Source organism: Callionymus lyra, chromosome 14, assembly GCF_982586985.1.
Source record: "Callionymus lyra chromosome 14, fCalLyr1.hap1.1, whole genome shotgun sequence".
In the NCBI taxonomy this organism is placed as follows: Eukaryota; Metazoa; Chordata; class Actinopteri; order Syngnathiformes; family Callionymidae; genus Callionymus; species Callionymus lyra.
The window spans coordinates 14,618,040-14,633,125 of record NC_141831.1 but is presented as its reverse complement, the minus strand read 5'-3'; the positions used below and the strand labels follow the sequence as shown (position 1 = coordinate 14,633,125).

General features: G+C 36.0%; 1 protein-coding gene across 2 annotated transcripts in view; it reads right to left on the bottom strand.

Moving 5' to 3' along the window:
- The window catches only part of gabra3 (gamma-aminobutyric acid type A receptor subunit alpha3), a 125,806-nt gene that overhangs the window by 72,386 nt on the left and 38,334 nt on the right, over nt 1–15,086 (bottom strand). For both annotated transcript variants that reach the window (XM_087806658.1, XM_087806659.1), the window contains exon 2: nt 10,742–10,834. In XM_087806658.1, coding sequence (XP_087662784.1) covers nt 10,742–10,818 — 77 coding nt within the window. In that variant the 5' untranslated portion in view covers nt 10,819–10,834. The remainder of the gene's footprint in view (nt 1–10,741; nt 10,835–15,086) is intronic.

The window sequence follows — 15,086 nt, the reverse complement described above, 5'->3', positions numbered from 1 at the left end:
TTTCAGAAAATAACAGGTACTAAAACAGGAATAATGAGTTTGGGGAGGGAGCTCAGTGAGCTGTTAAAGTAGGATAAACGGCATTCCCACGGGAAGGATTGAAACAATTCCCATGATGCCTGGTGGGGGCAGATGTGAATGGCAATTGTGTCTTCCATAAATTACTTTTCGATGGGTTAAAAAATGATAAATGATCATCTAATTATGTGAACAAATTATTGTATTTCCTTTACAGACTCCCCTTGTATCAAAAGAAGCGATTCCCAAGTGATTTCTGATCATTTTTACACATTTGAATCGAAATATATCAAGTATATACTCATTGAAAAATTGAAGCATATCTTAACATCTTTAAAATATTACTAGCAAAGATTTGAATGATGAGCAAGATAATGGAATGATGATGTAAAAATGGTAATAAATATATTTTTGATTCAATTCCATGCACCAAAAATCTTCACCTAATAATACAACCATACAGGTTATAGAGCAGGTATGTATGGAATTCCGAGAGTGCCATAAATAAGTAATGAAAAACAACAATACAAAACAGTCAAAAATACATATTGTTTAAATGTAAGTTAGTAAGTAGGTAAGTAAGTAAAGGTTATTGTTGAAGCGTCTTTCTAGACCAGGGTCACAAAGCACTTTAACAACCAAAATATCAATACACAGTTAAAATATATACTTTAAAAGATCAAGACACATAAGACAAACAAACACAGGGGTCCCATAAAATCAGGGAAAAGCCTGCACAAAGAAAAAGGTCTTAAGATGTTTCTTGAAGGAGTCAGTAGATCATCAAACGCAGAGGGAGAGGAAGATCGTTCCAGAGCTTAGGAGCAACAGCCTGGAAGGATTTCTCTCCTCTGGTCATGAAGGAGGACCTAAGAGGCCGAGCTGGGGTGTAAGCCTGGATATGATCACTCATGTAAGGAGGAGTCTGACCATGAATAGATCTGAAAGTAAGAACCAGAATTTTAAAATTGATCCTGAAAGAAACTGGCAGCCAATGCAGAGTTTTCAGGATTGGGGAAATGTGAGTTCTTCTACTAGAGCAGGTCAGAATTCTCGCTGTAGAGTTTTGTATTAACTGCAGGCGAGACAGTTCCTTCTTGTTTAGACATAATGTATACAAATTCACTCATGTTCATTAAAATAAGTAAATCCAATTTTCCGCATCTTTTACTAACTTCATGTTTTTGCTCCTTTAAATCTATATATACTGAATATGTGCCTGTAGTTTCTTATCTGGACATCTCTGGCACAATATTTCCATCTGGTCGGTTCATCACTCCGATGTTCAACTTAAGTCAATCCGAAATCTGGATTTCAGGAACAAATAGAGTCATGTTAATTGAACATGTAGATCCAGTTCGCTCACCTTGTCTAGTAACATACAAGAGCTTATCTTCCCGTCAGATGTTTTTCGTGATTGATTGAACTGCTTCTGAGTTTTATCAATCCTCTTTAGGCAGAAAATTGTGAAGATGAAGGATATTCATGAGTTCTATTTTACTACATCTTTATATTTTCAGTGCAATGCAAGGTATGTTACCTCAACAACAGTAAGGGCCGTTTAAAATAAAGACTATTTTTCCTCCCAGCACCAAATCCTTTGGTGATTCTAAATGAATCTAAATGAGTGTTTTCCTGTGGGAGCTGTTGTGTGACTCTCACCTGTTTTCTGCTGTTGGCTCCAACTGCCCTTTCTCTCCCGCGAACGCTTTAATCGATACATTAACCTTAAACTAATGAAAGACTGCCACAGAAAAATAACATTAAAAGGCTTTTAAACTTTGAATAAACAGCGCCTAATGAATGAGCATAGCTGTTTAATGATAATGGAGATTCAAAGGTCGTCGACTATGATAATGACGGAAGAGAATGCTGTTGAAAAAGTATTTAGAAAGTATTTCTTATAATACTTTCTCATGTCCCCACTTATATAGGACTGGCTTCAACTGATATTGTTAAGTTAAAGTTTTTTTTAAGGGTACTTATTCTAACTAGTGATGGGTTGATGAGGTTTCATGAAACGGTGTCGTCATTTTAAGAGTTTTTAATGTGGTGCTCTAGGTTTATTGAGAGGTTAGTGGTTCAGCTAAAGATTATAGCGCTAGCTAGTTGCTTTTGAAAATTAGAAAAACTTTTTCCTATCAACAGACATTCCATTTAGCCACATAGATTCCCACTGCGGTCTCCTGGGTTGTGAAGCTTCATGAAGCATTGCCCTTTTTTTCAGTTAGAGCTTAGTAGGTAGAGCCCTTAGTTTAAAAATGATGTGAGGTTAGTGGTTCAATGCCATAAATAATAGTGCTAGCTAGTGGCTTTTGACACTTTTGAAACTGTTTCATGATACCTTGACTTGTGGGTAGTGAAGCTTCATGAAGCATTTAGCCTCTTTCTTGGAACCAAGAAGCTGGTGCCAACAGTTTAAAATTAATTTTAAAGCAATAAGATAATAATAATAGTAAAAAATCTATAAAAAAAATGTGATAATACGGCAGAGAGTATTATCTAGTTGGCTTTCAAATAAAAGCTTCATGAAGCTTCACTAACCACATCACCACATGTGGACCTTTGTTTACAGGTGCGTCTGCAGTGTGACAATGTACAGCTAGAATGGTATGAATATGCTAGAAATGTGGACAAAAAAACACCTCAAAAAACAAAACAAAAAAACCCATCAAAGGCGAACTTCGATTTCTGGAAGTTAATCTGCAGTGAATGGAGTATGTTCTCACCGCCCTTCCAGCCGTGGATCCACTTTCAAAGGAAGGCGTGGGTGGATGTTGCTGGTGGCAAAGACAGTGGGATAAACTGAAATGACTCTTCATCTCACGCATAAAGAAAAAGTTAAATGTGGATCTTGTTCATTTTTTAAGCTGTGGGGAACATTCGAGGAAATCCATTTGTTTGATTCCGAAGCCTCAGGGGAAGTCCTCTAATTGGACACTTTGAAGATCAGTGGACAGATGCGTCCGATGTCAATAGACAATTGACTGAGAAGTAATTAGACGACAGCTCAATTGTGTTACTGGGATATTTTAAAAGGCTTCACTCTCCGTCTGTTAAAGGGACTTCAACTAAAACTCACTTTGGAGTAACACGTTTTCTTTTTTTTGGTAAACAAACAGTTTGGTTGTTAGTACAAACTTTGATCTGTGGTTTATTGACTTCCATAAATAATACAACCCTGGAACCATTAATATTTTTAATAATCATTGATCATTGGCGTGAAGAAAGTGTGGCCCCCAGCAGATTTAATGGGGCCCGCTGTTTCTATGATGAACTGTTCTTCAATCCGAATGTAATACACCCAACATTTTAAAAGTTGTATCAAATCTAACACTTTGTATCGTCAAACAAGCTTTTCATAACATTAGACAAAAGAAAACACAAAAAATAAAGGCTGCCAAGAGTTGATGCTTAGTCCTAAATAATGGAAAAAATACATACAAAAAAAGAACAATAAGTAAATAAATAGTAATACAATATAGATATCATTACTAAATATAATTTTTATTTGCTTTTCAGAAATGTATTACGTATAGATAGAACATGCCCCCAAGTACAAGAGATAGTTGTAATATCAGATTTTTTTTTTAATGGCACAACACGCTTTAAGATTACACTACAATAAATAGAAGTCATAGCGTTGAAAGAAAATATATCTTTGAATATACAGTATTCTTTTTTTTTGAAAAATTCCCAATAATTCAGCATCACATATGTAAGAAAAAGATAAACAAATAAGTACATTTAAAGCTAATACAAAAAATGTTTCCAGTTTTGTTTGTACTTTTTAAAAAATAATTATGTATATAATTTTGTATATATATATTTTAAATACCCACAAAACAAATGAAAATGAGGAAAAAATGACAACAATTTATTTTAAAATTGTAATATTAATAATCTATTAATATTGCATAATATCATTTTTATTATGATTTAGGAAACATTATCAGGCCTATAGATAGCACTTTGGCCAAGTCAAGACTAGTTTTATGGTACAGATTGTTTTAGTATCTGAATATTTACTACTACAATAGGTAAGTCAAGTTAAAAAGCGAGAAAAAAAAAAAGGAAACGTTCATTTGTCTTTTCCATTTTTCCTTTGAATTATTATTTTTTTTTTCTAAATAAATGAAATGTATCTTTTAAAATATACATTATCTCGTCAAAATCTCAATAATTCAACATCTCATATATTAGAAAAATAAACAAATATTAATAAAAAGCAAACGATTATGAGTTAACAATGAACCATTTCAGTCAATGTGATAAAACACCAGATCAAGAAGCCAATAGATGAAACCCTCAACGTGACGGTGTGTCTCCAACAAGACACTGCTTCTTATTATGGTGTAGCATTAGTCACGCTCGGTGCACATTTGACTTTCCTTCTTTTGACTCAGAAAAGACTGTTCGCCTGGTCATTTAATCAGCAAAAGTGGTTTCGGCCGTGAATACATTATCCTTCCTCAGACCCATGACTCATTAACCTTGACAGTTCCGCCCAAACAGAATGTTATCTGTTGACCTGCTCACTTCTCGCGGCGATGACATGCTCTGCCGTGGTGAATAATTCATGTCGGGTAAAACGCGAACGGTGGAATCGGACCCGCCTCGTTGCGGATCCATAGCCGGGGTCTACATATAGCATCGTCTTACTTATAGCTATCGATTATGTGACACGTTATCCAACAACTCGGCGAGTGATTGGAAATGAAAAAGACAACAAGAGGGCCCGGCTGTCCACACTTGTTCAGTATCGACAGCGGGGCATGAAACATGTCCGAGGTGGAGGTGGAGGTGGAGGGCAGAGACTTTTCCAAGAAGCAATAAACATCCACTTATTCGTCGTTTGTTGGGAATGAGATGCAGGTTTACAGGAAATTAGGGAATGTTGCGATCGCATGGATATGTCTGTTGCACGTTAATACATCAAAGGAGTCTCCATCCTTTAAGTGTCGTAAAGCGGATTCGGGCCCCGCTGATAGCATCAGACCATGTCAGTGAGGCAGCTTTTCTAAAGAATGACACAAAAAACAAAGCTGTTCTTGTGAGATCCTTCGTGTTCTGAAACCTTTGAGGATTATCCAGTTCCTGGCGAACCAGGAATGCATATAAAAAGAAAAACTAAAAAGGAAAAAAATGTCTATCTTTTTGGTAATATAATAAATTTTTTTTTGGTGTTTTAAGCTTCTCTTTTTTAGTAATTCTACAGAAGTATGTGACTCAACTAGATCCCCTTATGCTGTGAAGCTGTGGTGTCTCTAAAACAGACCTGGGCAAAGTGTGAAGGCCAGATCAGTGATGGGCTGATGAAGCTTCATGAAACAGTGTCATATTGTTTAGATGTAGATGGATGGATTAACTTTATTGATCCCTCTAGAGAATTCTGACCTGCTCTAGTAGAAGAACTCACATTTCTCCGATCCTTAAAACTCTTCACTGGCTTCCAGTTTCCTTCAGGATCAATTTTAAAATTCTGGTTCTTACTTTCAGATCTATTCATGGTCAGGCTCCTCCTTACATCACTGATCTGATCCAGCCTTACACCCCAGCTCGGGATCTGAGGTCTGTGGATTAGAATCTACTCATGGTTCCACGCACACGGTTCAGGACCAGAGGAGAGAAATCCTTCCAGGCTGTTGCTCCTAAGCTTTGGAACAATATTCCTCTCTCTTTGCACTTGATGGATCTACTGACTCCTTCAAGAAATATCTTAAGACATTTATATTTGTTCAGGCTTTTCCTTGATTTTCTGGAACTCCTATTGTGTTCTCAGTTTTATCTTGACCTTTAAAGTATATACTTTTTTGAATATTGTTTTGATTGTTTATGCGCTTTGTGACCCTGGTCTGGAAAAGGGCTATATAAATAAAAAACACTTTCTTACTTACGGCAAACAATAAATTCATAAAACAAGTCCAAAGTGCAATAAAAAGAACAAAGTGCAAATATAAAGAACATAGATCATAGGAAATAACAAAACCGCAGTAGTATGGCTAATGGCATAACTACAGTATTTTATATCCTTGTTTCCTTTATGTATTAATTCATTTTACTATTATCTTAAAGGACTAGTTCAAAAATTCAAAATTTCACTTGTTTTCTACTCACCCTCATGTCATGATTATCGTGTAAGCCGTATCCTTTTCAGAGTTATAGGCTGAAATGTATGTCATTTTGATGTAACGGCTTTATTTCCTCTTGAAATAATCCCAACCCTTAGTCGACACGAGGGTGAGTAGAAAGTGAGTGGAATTAAAAATTTTAGGTGAAATATCCCTCTAAGCCTCGCAGGACTCCCAGAACACAACATGGCCCCTTAGGAAATCTAATCGCCCACTATAGATCTAACGGACAGACCTACTGGACATAAAGTAGAGACGCCTGCTCTCACCCTCACACAGACAGGATAGAAGAGTTACTAAAGGTGTGAGCGAAAAAAAAGTGAACAAGGAAATCGATGGCGGGAACACAAAGGTTTTCGTCTCGCTTAAAGGTGGAGAATGTCTCGAGGTCCCAGTTGTCGCCCTAGAGTGTTGCAATGAATATGCAGGACGGCTTGTTTATATGCAATTTGGCTGCTGCTGCTGCGAGGACGAAATGCAAATTATTTATCCACACAAAGTGATTCATCAAATCTGAAAGCAATTTTGCATGTTTTTTTTTTGTTTTTTTTTAAACCAGTAATGTAGATCCAAACACGGCGGCAGACATAGCGGTGATGAAAGACCATTTGTCATCCTCGCATGTGTTTGAATGAGGAAGTGATCATTAAAAAAAAAAATGGGTTACCCTGTCGCGCCATTTCCAGGGCTGCTGAATGAACTCTAATTAGATCTGAAGGCGTCTATTCAAAACATGTAATGAGAAAATTCCTCGCAATTTATTTTTTCCCCGTTTTATATTTTGATCCAGTTTTGAAAATCAAATGCTTCTTTTGAACATTTTTTTTTTCTTGAGAGGTAATCCCAAACCTTGGTTCAAGAAATTCAAACGCAGAACTGGGAGAAAAGTGGCGTAAAAACCCTACAATTAAACGTGCTTGCTCAGAAGAACGATACATTTAGCATCAGGTAATTGGTGAGAAAGTAACCCTGTGGAAAAGCCTGCTGTGATGTTTATGCATAATGGATGTCTGGGGTCTTCAGGGACGGGTTTGATGACAACGTTTCATCCCTGAACGCTCCATCCATGTCAATTATTAACATTCCCTCATTGTATCACGTGAATGTCTGTGTTGCCTTTTTGACATATTTCACAATAACTTGCTTTGCAAAAATCCCCAAGTAAAACAACACATAAATCTTGTTGCAATACACTTTTTCTTCTGTTCAACATTTTAAATTTGTACGTACAAGAAAAAAAAATACAACTAGTGATGGGTTGGTGAGGCCTGTGAAGTTGACACAGTATCATGACACAGTTACTTAATTTTGAAAGGCCACTAGATGGCAGTCTCTGATTTACAATCCCTGGCTTTAATCTACTAATACCAAGGAATCTGGAGCGACATCAAGGGGCCATTCAAAGCGAAGACACACTGTCTTCACTACAAAGCTGTTTCATGAAGCATTTCCAACCTTTAATTTTCCAAAAATATAGTTGCAATACATGTTTCATTTCATTCAATTCAATTCAAAATTTTCTTAAAGGGTTGAGAAAAAGTCTATTTTAAATAGTGATGGGTTGATGAAGTCTGATGATACAGCTGCGAAGATACTGTATCATGATACAGTGTCTAAATTTTGCAAGGCGACTAGATGTATTTCTCTGCTTTATAAGCTTTGGCTTTAATCGACTAACACCATGATACTTTGCATTAATAGAGTGCCATCTAGTGGCCTTTAAAAATTAAGACACTGTATGATGGTTCATGAGGCCTCATAAACCAATCATTATCCAAATGTAGTTATTATCCCGTTTGACATTCTCAAACTTTACTTTCTAGATGGGTTGATGAGGCCTCATGATACAGCTGTGGAGATACTTTATCATGATAGATGGTTTTTTGTTTTGAAGGGCTACTATATGACACTTTCTGCTTTATAATCTTTTGCTTTAATCTACTTATACCGACATTGGTGGTTTATCTGTATCATGATACAGTGTCTTCACTACACAGCTGTTTCATGAGGCTTCATCAACCCATCATTACGCAAAACTATAGTGGGAACCCACAATTTGTTTCCCTATCAACCTTCTCAAACTTTACTTTCAAGTTGGGAAAAAAACGTTACATTTTTATTAGTGATGGGTTAATGAGGCCTCACTGTATCATGATACAATGTCTTTATTTCTAAGGGCCCCTAGATGGCACTCCCTACTTTATTTTTCTTTAATATTTGGCCTCTACTAATTCCATAAAACATGGCATCATAAGAGTGCCATTCAGTGGTCTTGCAAAATTAAAATACTGTATCATGATACAGTGTCTTCACAACTATTTCATGAGGTCTTATCAATCATAATCCTAAATAAAATACAAGTTTATTTTCCTGTTCAAATTTCTAAAACTTTACTTTCATAATGGGAAAACGTGTTTAATTTTGACTAGTGATCAGTTAATGAGTAAATCCATTCTCCATATTAAAATAACAGTCTCAGAAGTTACATTAGACTGTGACTCTTAATGGTGTTTGTTTGTTGGTCAAGTTCACTTAAAAAGTACAACTGAAATTGTGAGAAAAAAAGGCCTTATAATAGAGAAACCAAACCCACTGCTCCCTCTAATTTTTCATGGACGTTTTATTATCCTTTTTTTAATCACTGACTTGAAGTTTTGATCCGAAAAAATGCCTACATTAAAGCAGCCCTTGATGCCAACAAAAACTACTTTTAACTGAAGGGATGGTAATTTTTGTGAATTATTCAATACAGTTCTGGCGAGCTCATTCTCTTGGCCACACATTTAGGTTCAATACATCAAATCAGAAAACCTTGTTTGTTCCTGATACCCATGGAAAAAGGAAGTGGCAAGAACACAAAGGAAACTGGGTTAATTCCTGTCACACTCCTCACATCTCAGTCCCGCTTTCATCCAGGTTTTGGTAAGCCTTCTTTTTTTTTTATTAGTGTGCAAAAATCCTAAAGTGTTTCACACCAGACCAGATTCTCCTGCGAGAGCAGCCGTTTCTAATCGACAATGCAAACACGGCAACCTGAACACAATCTTTGGAAACACAAAGATCACGATTAGAATGTCTCCCGGCCGCAGTCTGCTTTTGCAATGTTTTTTCGCTTTCCTTTTTTTCTTTTTTCTCGTCTGCCGATCTTGACTCGGAAAATGAAAAATGTGCACAAGATGCTGGGGGTGTGGGGGGTTATCGCTGTGATTGGACAATGTGCCTGTGCTTTCCTGCACAATGGAAATTAATTCACAAGTCAGTGATGCAGCTGCTACAGGGAGAGCAAAGGGCCGCGACCTGTTCCGAATATTACTCTGTATTAAAGGCTTGACTCGGGAGGGAGAAGGAATTTCATTGAAAATGAACGTATCTTACATTTTCAAGGGGTTCTTCTGCCCCCTGTCTGCCCCCTTACAATTGGCAAAAAGAGGGAGCAGAAGAACCCCATGAAAATGTCAAATACTTCCATTTTCAATGTAATTCAAACCATAAATATTACAAACAAAGTAGGGGAGATTTTTTAGAATTTAAGCCCTTTCCAAAATTTCAAGGGGGAGCAGAAAAACCCAATTAAATTGTCAAATAAATCCATTTTGAATGAAATTCAAACAAATAAATATTACAAACAAAGTAGGGGAGATTTTCAAGATTTAAGCCCATTTTCAAAATCTCAAGGGGGCACAATGGGGGGCAGAAGACCCCCATGAAAATTCAAATGTCAAATTTGAGGAATTGGAAACCATATTTATTTCATACCGAGTAAGAAAGATTTCCAGAATTTCAGCTCCTTGTCTTAATTGTAAGGGGGGCATAAAGGGAAGAAGAAGACCTCCATGAAAAGGTCAAATACGTCCTTTATTAATGAAATTTGTATTACATACCAAACATTCCGTCTCTCTTTGTTTCATGAAAGAGGGCCGAGTTAAAAACAAATCAAATCTATGTTATACAGATTAAGAAATTGAGATTTACATGTTTACAGGATTTAAGCTCCTTTTTTCTATTTGTAAGGGGACGTGATGGAAGGCAGATCCCCATGAAGATTCAAATTAAACCATATTCAATACATTTCATCTTCTGAAAAATCTTTTGGGTTATTTCGCTTATGATTTACATTTTATACCTGAAAAACATTGGATATTTGAACTAGTGAACAACGAAAGTCTTGTTATTGAAGCCTATATGGAAAACAAAAGTCTTCGCTTGACTTTACAGGGAAGTTTTAAAGTTAATTTTTTTTGTTGCTTTCTTTTGCGTTAAAGTCAACTCCATTTTGAGCGAGACAATTTTTAGTTATCAAAGTTCTAAAACACTGTTGACACAGCTAAAATGTTTATGGGCGCTGGACTTTGATGGATCATCTGAACACCAGCTAGATCTTATAAATCCTAACTCAAGCAGAATTTGCCAACTTTTCCCTCGTCGTTCATCAGATTCGCGGACGACTCTCAAGTTCAAAACTCATATTTCAACCGCTCATCGAGCCGACAGCGGCAATAATTCACCCTCGTATCACACAGTTCGCGTCCAAGGCGGTCAGCGGGAGGGTCCGCGAGTCGGAGGAGCTAATGAGCACAACACGCTGCGTTTACCTGGCCGGAGGTACGAGGCAGAGCAGCACCAAGATCCACAAGCCCAGAGATTCAATCTTCCAGAGCTCAACAGCCATCTCAAACCGAAGACTTCTGAGGAAGCAGGAGAGATAAACAAGAAAAAGACAATCAGTTATTTGAGTTATGACAGTAATTCAAGGTCCGGAAGATGCAGAAACAAATAGAAAAAGAGGTTAAATCATGAAAATAAACAAGCTTAAGGGAAAAAGAGTAACTTCTAAGTACGATGGATGTGAAAGAAAAAAGGAAATTAAATTAGTTAACGCATTGAACTTGATTTATTAGACCAGAGAGCAGGATTTTTTTGGGGGGAATCCCTTCTTTTAGCATGAAAGACAACACAAAAATAAGTGTAAAATATATTTTTTTTTCTGAAGTCTCAGCTTTGATTCCTTTAATCATATATTTTTTATGAAAACCTGTATAATAATTGTATTTATTGTATTTTTTTTTGAAGGATAAGTGATCAACAGATCATGTTTAGGTGATTATGATTGAGTCTGAGTATAAAATACACACAAGGACACACCAGGTCTATCAAATCAAGTAAAAAATAATGTGATTCTTCACAAACAGAAATGAAAATAAAAACCCAGAATAAAAACCTGTCACCGATATTACCTCTAGAAAGCAGAGACGAGGATGACAGATATTAATAAACCGGTAGTGTTTCGGGAAAATGTTTTATGGGAAAAACAGACAAAATCCTGGAAAGAAAAAACGAACTTGATATATAAAGTAATCGTGACAATCGTGGTTTAATACTTCTTTATATTTGAATTATTTATTTTGAGCAAATAACATGATACATGACTTGGCAGCCATTTTGAATCATGACTTAGATACAGCTACTTCTGAATACCATCCAGATGCAGAAAAGTATTAATATATATTTTGATATGCTGCAAATTATGTTTGATATAAAACACAGATCCGTGTGAATGAGCAATAATAATCCAAATATAAGCTTCTTCTGTGATAAATTCAGGCCCTTTTTTTTTTAAACCTTTAATAACTCGCCCTGTGACGGGTTCATCACTCACGGTATTTAAAGAGACTTCAAAAGGCCAGGTGCGTTCGAGTGCTGGCTCGGTGAGAACAACATTTTAAATGTCAATCTTTCTTTCTTTTTTTAACCCGACAGCCGAATGAAAGTTTCACAAAGTGGTAATGGAGCTGATTATTTTATTTTTTTCTCACTTTTATGCTGTGTATAAACATGAAGCTTCATGAAGCAGTGTCATTATTGCAAGAGCCCACTAGATGGCGTTTTTCCTGTCATGATGAAACATCACATCGTTTTAAAGGAATGGCGCCACCTACTGACATCTAAACAATATGATATCATGAAGCCAGAAACATCCACTGATCACTACTGAGTATTGTTTTTCTTGTGTTTAAAATGTTAGTTAACAGTTAAGAGATATATAATTAATTTATTAATTTATCATAATAAATAAACCATCGAAACTAATAATATGTGTCAAGTAATGTCTGGCACCTTCCCGTCATCAAATATACCCATAAATAAAAGTTTGTAAATCTCTGATGTACATGAAGAACTCAAAGTACTCCATGATAACAGAACAGTTTTTGTCACATGACAGGTATCCAGGATTTTTTTTTTTACAGATGGAGAAACACAGTTCACTCTCTTTTCTGCTTCTTCAAAAAGATTCTCCCAACATTCTCTTCCTTTGATGTTTTTTATCTCCAGGTAGGGTTTACTTTTACTCCTTTGAACTGCTCCGAGTCTTCACTCCTGAAGAGAGTCCCGGAATGACACACAGGACTTCCAGGTCTGCGTCAAAACCGAAGCCGCTCGTACGTAAGGGATCAGGATCAGGCAGGATCAGCATCAGTTTAAAAGCTTTTACATCTTCCGACCATCAGTGACGATTTCTATCAGGACCTCTATGAGTGTGAACTTTGTTGACGTTCCATGGCTGCCTCCCATGAATAAGTGACAGGAAGTGATTCTCTGACGGTGAATAAAATATACGTCTCGTTTAATTAAGTTCCATTGTTTCTAATTATAACTCAGCCCTTCAAGCGCTTCGAAAACAAGAAGTCACGACATGTCTCGGTTTGAATGTTGCCTTCAAATCATGTGAGAACAATGAATTGATGATGCATTGATGGTGGCGGGCAATTAAATGACATAAATCAATAAATATATAGGCCACCATTGCAGGGGCCGATCAGGCCAAAAGAGAAAAGGAAAAGAGCTCTAATATGGTGGGAAAACATATATAAAAAAAGATGAATATTGATCTTAAATAGAAGATAAGATTGTAACAAAACATAAGCAAAATAAATGCATGTTTGTATATTGTTTCAATTTAGATACATACATACATACATTTTTAAAAGATCCTCCATGAACGATAGAGAACAAGTATGAAACAAAGACACCCATTTTTTTTTTTAAATGGGGAAAACCAGGAGGAAAATAAGACTTAATAGAATAATAGATAGAATATTTTGACACATTCGTGATGATGATTACATTTAAAATAAATACAAAATAAAAATGTATGTTCGCTGTTATTTTACTCGAATGTTGTAAATAAAGATATCAATAAAATTCAGCAAAAATTTTTTCTGGTTGCATATTGTTTAATTGTTTTAATACGTTATTAAAACATCCACAATGAACTAAGAATTCAAGATAAAGAACATATACATTTTGTTAGTTAAACAAAACAAATATCTTCAAGAAAATCTATTCTGATTATATTTACAACTAGAAAAAAAATAAAAATGTTATTTTCAGTTACTTTTTCACTCAAATGTTGTAAATAAGGCTATGAAAAAATAAATAATAATGTTTTTGGTTGCATATTGTTTCATCATTTTAATACTTTATTCAAATATGTGGAATAAGAACTACAACTACGTACACAAGTAATATATATACATTAAAATATTAACCCTTGTGTTGCCTTTGGGTCAGAGACTTTTTTACCAGAGACATCACAAGGGATACCACAAACACATTTGTTTTCAGGCCTTGGGGTCACCTTGACCCTGAGTTAACAAAACGGTTAAATATCAACATTTATTTTTATGGTAAATAAATCATCAGTCACTCTCACATTGATATAAAAAAGACATAAAAAGAACACATGTTAAGTTGTTCTGAAACAAACAGGTCTGATATAATGAAAAAGGGTGAGCATGAAATTAATAATTTCATACGCTCCACTGTTTTGGTGTCTTCATTATTCTCTCCTTCCCTGGTGTTTACAACACTTCACACTTTGTGGAGTCATTTACCCTCTATGTGACATAATGGCTGCTGCACTCATTACTACAAGGATTTTGGCTAAGACGCTTAGTTCCTGGCAACTCATAGCAAGGCTTAAATGGCCTCCTCGCGTAAATTTGCACTCGGAAATTTCGGCGGGCTCGGTAATGAAGGGGACCAGTAAGAGCCGGGAAATGAGGGAAAGGAACGCCAGATGTCGACAAATGGGAAAAGGTGCGGCATTTGCGTGGCCAGTGGAGCGCGGCGTGCAGCAGCTGTGACGTACTTTAAATGCTTTCAGTGGGCTTTTGTAAGCACACTTTTTTTTATTGCCCAAGTGAAGATCAAACATTACCAGGCTGGGAGTGAGTGTCCTTTGTGTCGCCCGGGACGAGTTGTCCTCAAGGGAGTCAAATAAATGGTCGACGGGGAGACGTTTGTGTTCGATTAATAACCCGCGTGTTGCTGCTTTTATGATCATGACAAAGCTGAAAGTTTAAATTTTATTTTTTAAGGAAACGTTTGGTTTAGCAATTTGCATTGAGGAATGTTAGAAAGTAAATCATAATTCTAATTGACCTCAAAATAAAATTTTGTAAGGCGAGATGAGTATATTATGTTGCTTGCAATTGGTAATAATACCTTTTAAATGTGTACTTAATATGCTATTACATCAAACTGGACCCATGCGAAATTTGAACGTGGGGTCTTCAGCCCCCTTTTCTGCCCCTTACAATTAAAAAAAGAGGCTAAAAATTTGGTAAATTTACTTAATATGTAACATAACTGGATTGAATTTCATTAAAATTGGACATGTTTTTTTTCATGCCCTCCCCACCCCTTTGTGCCCCCTTTTTCTTGACCTGATCAAGTTGCCCTCCCTCCAAAAACCTTTACTTAGAGTTCATTTTTGAGCAATTTTGTCGAGCAGTTTGGGGACCTACACAGAGAGCTATATTATTGTATATGTATGGCTATATATTTGATCGTTATAATATGATGAGAAAACCTTGACTAAAAAGAATATTTAAAAAAACATTAAAGATGTATAACTCTTCGTTCTTGTTCTTATTT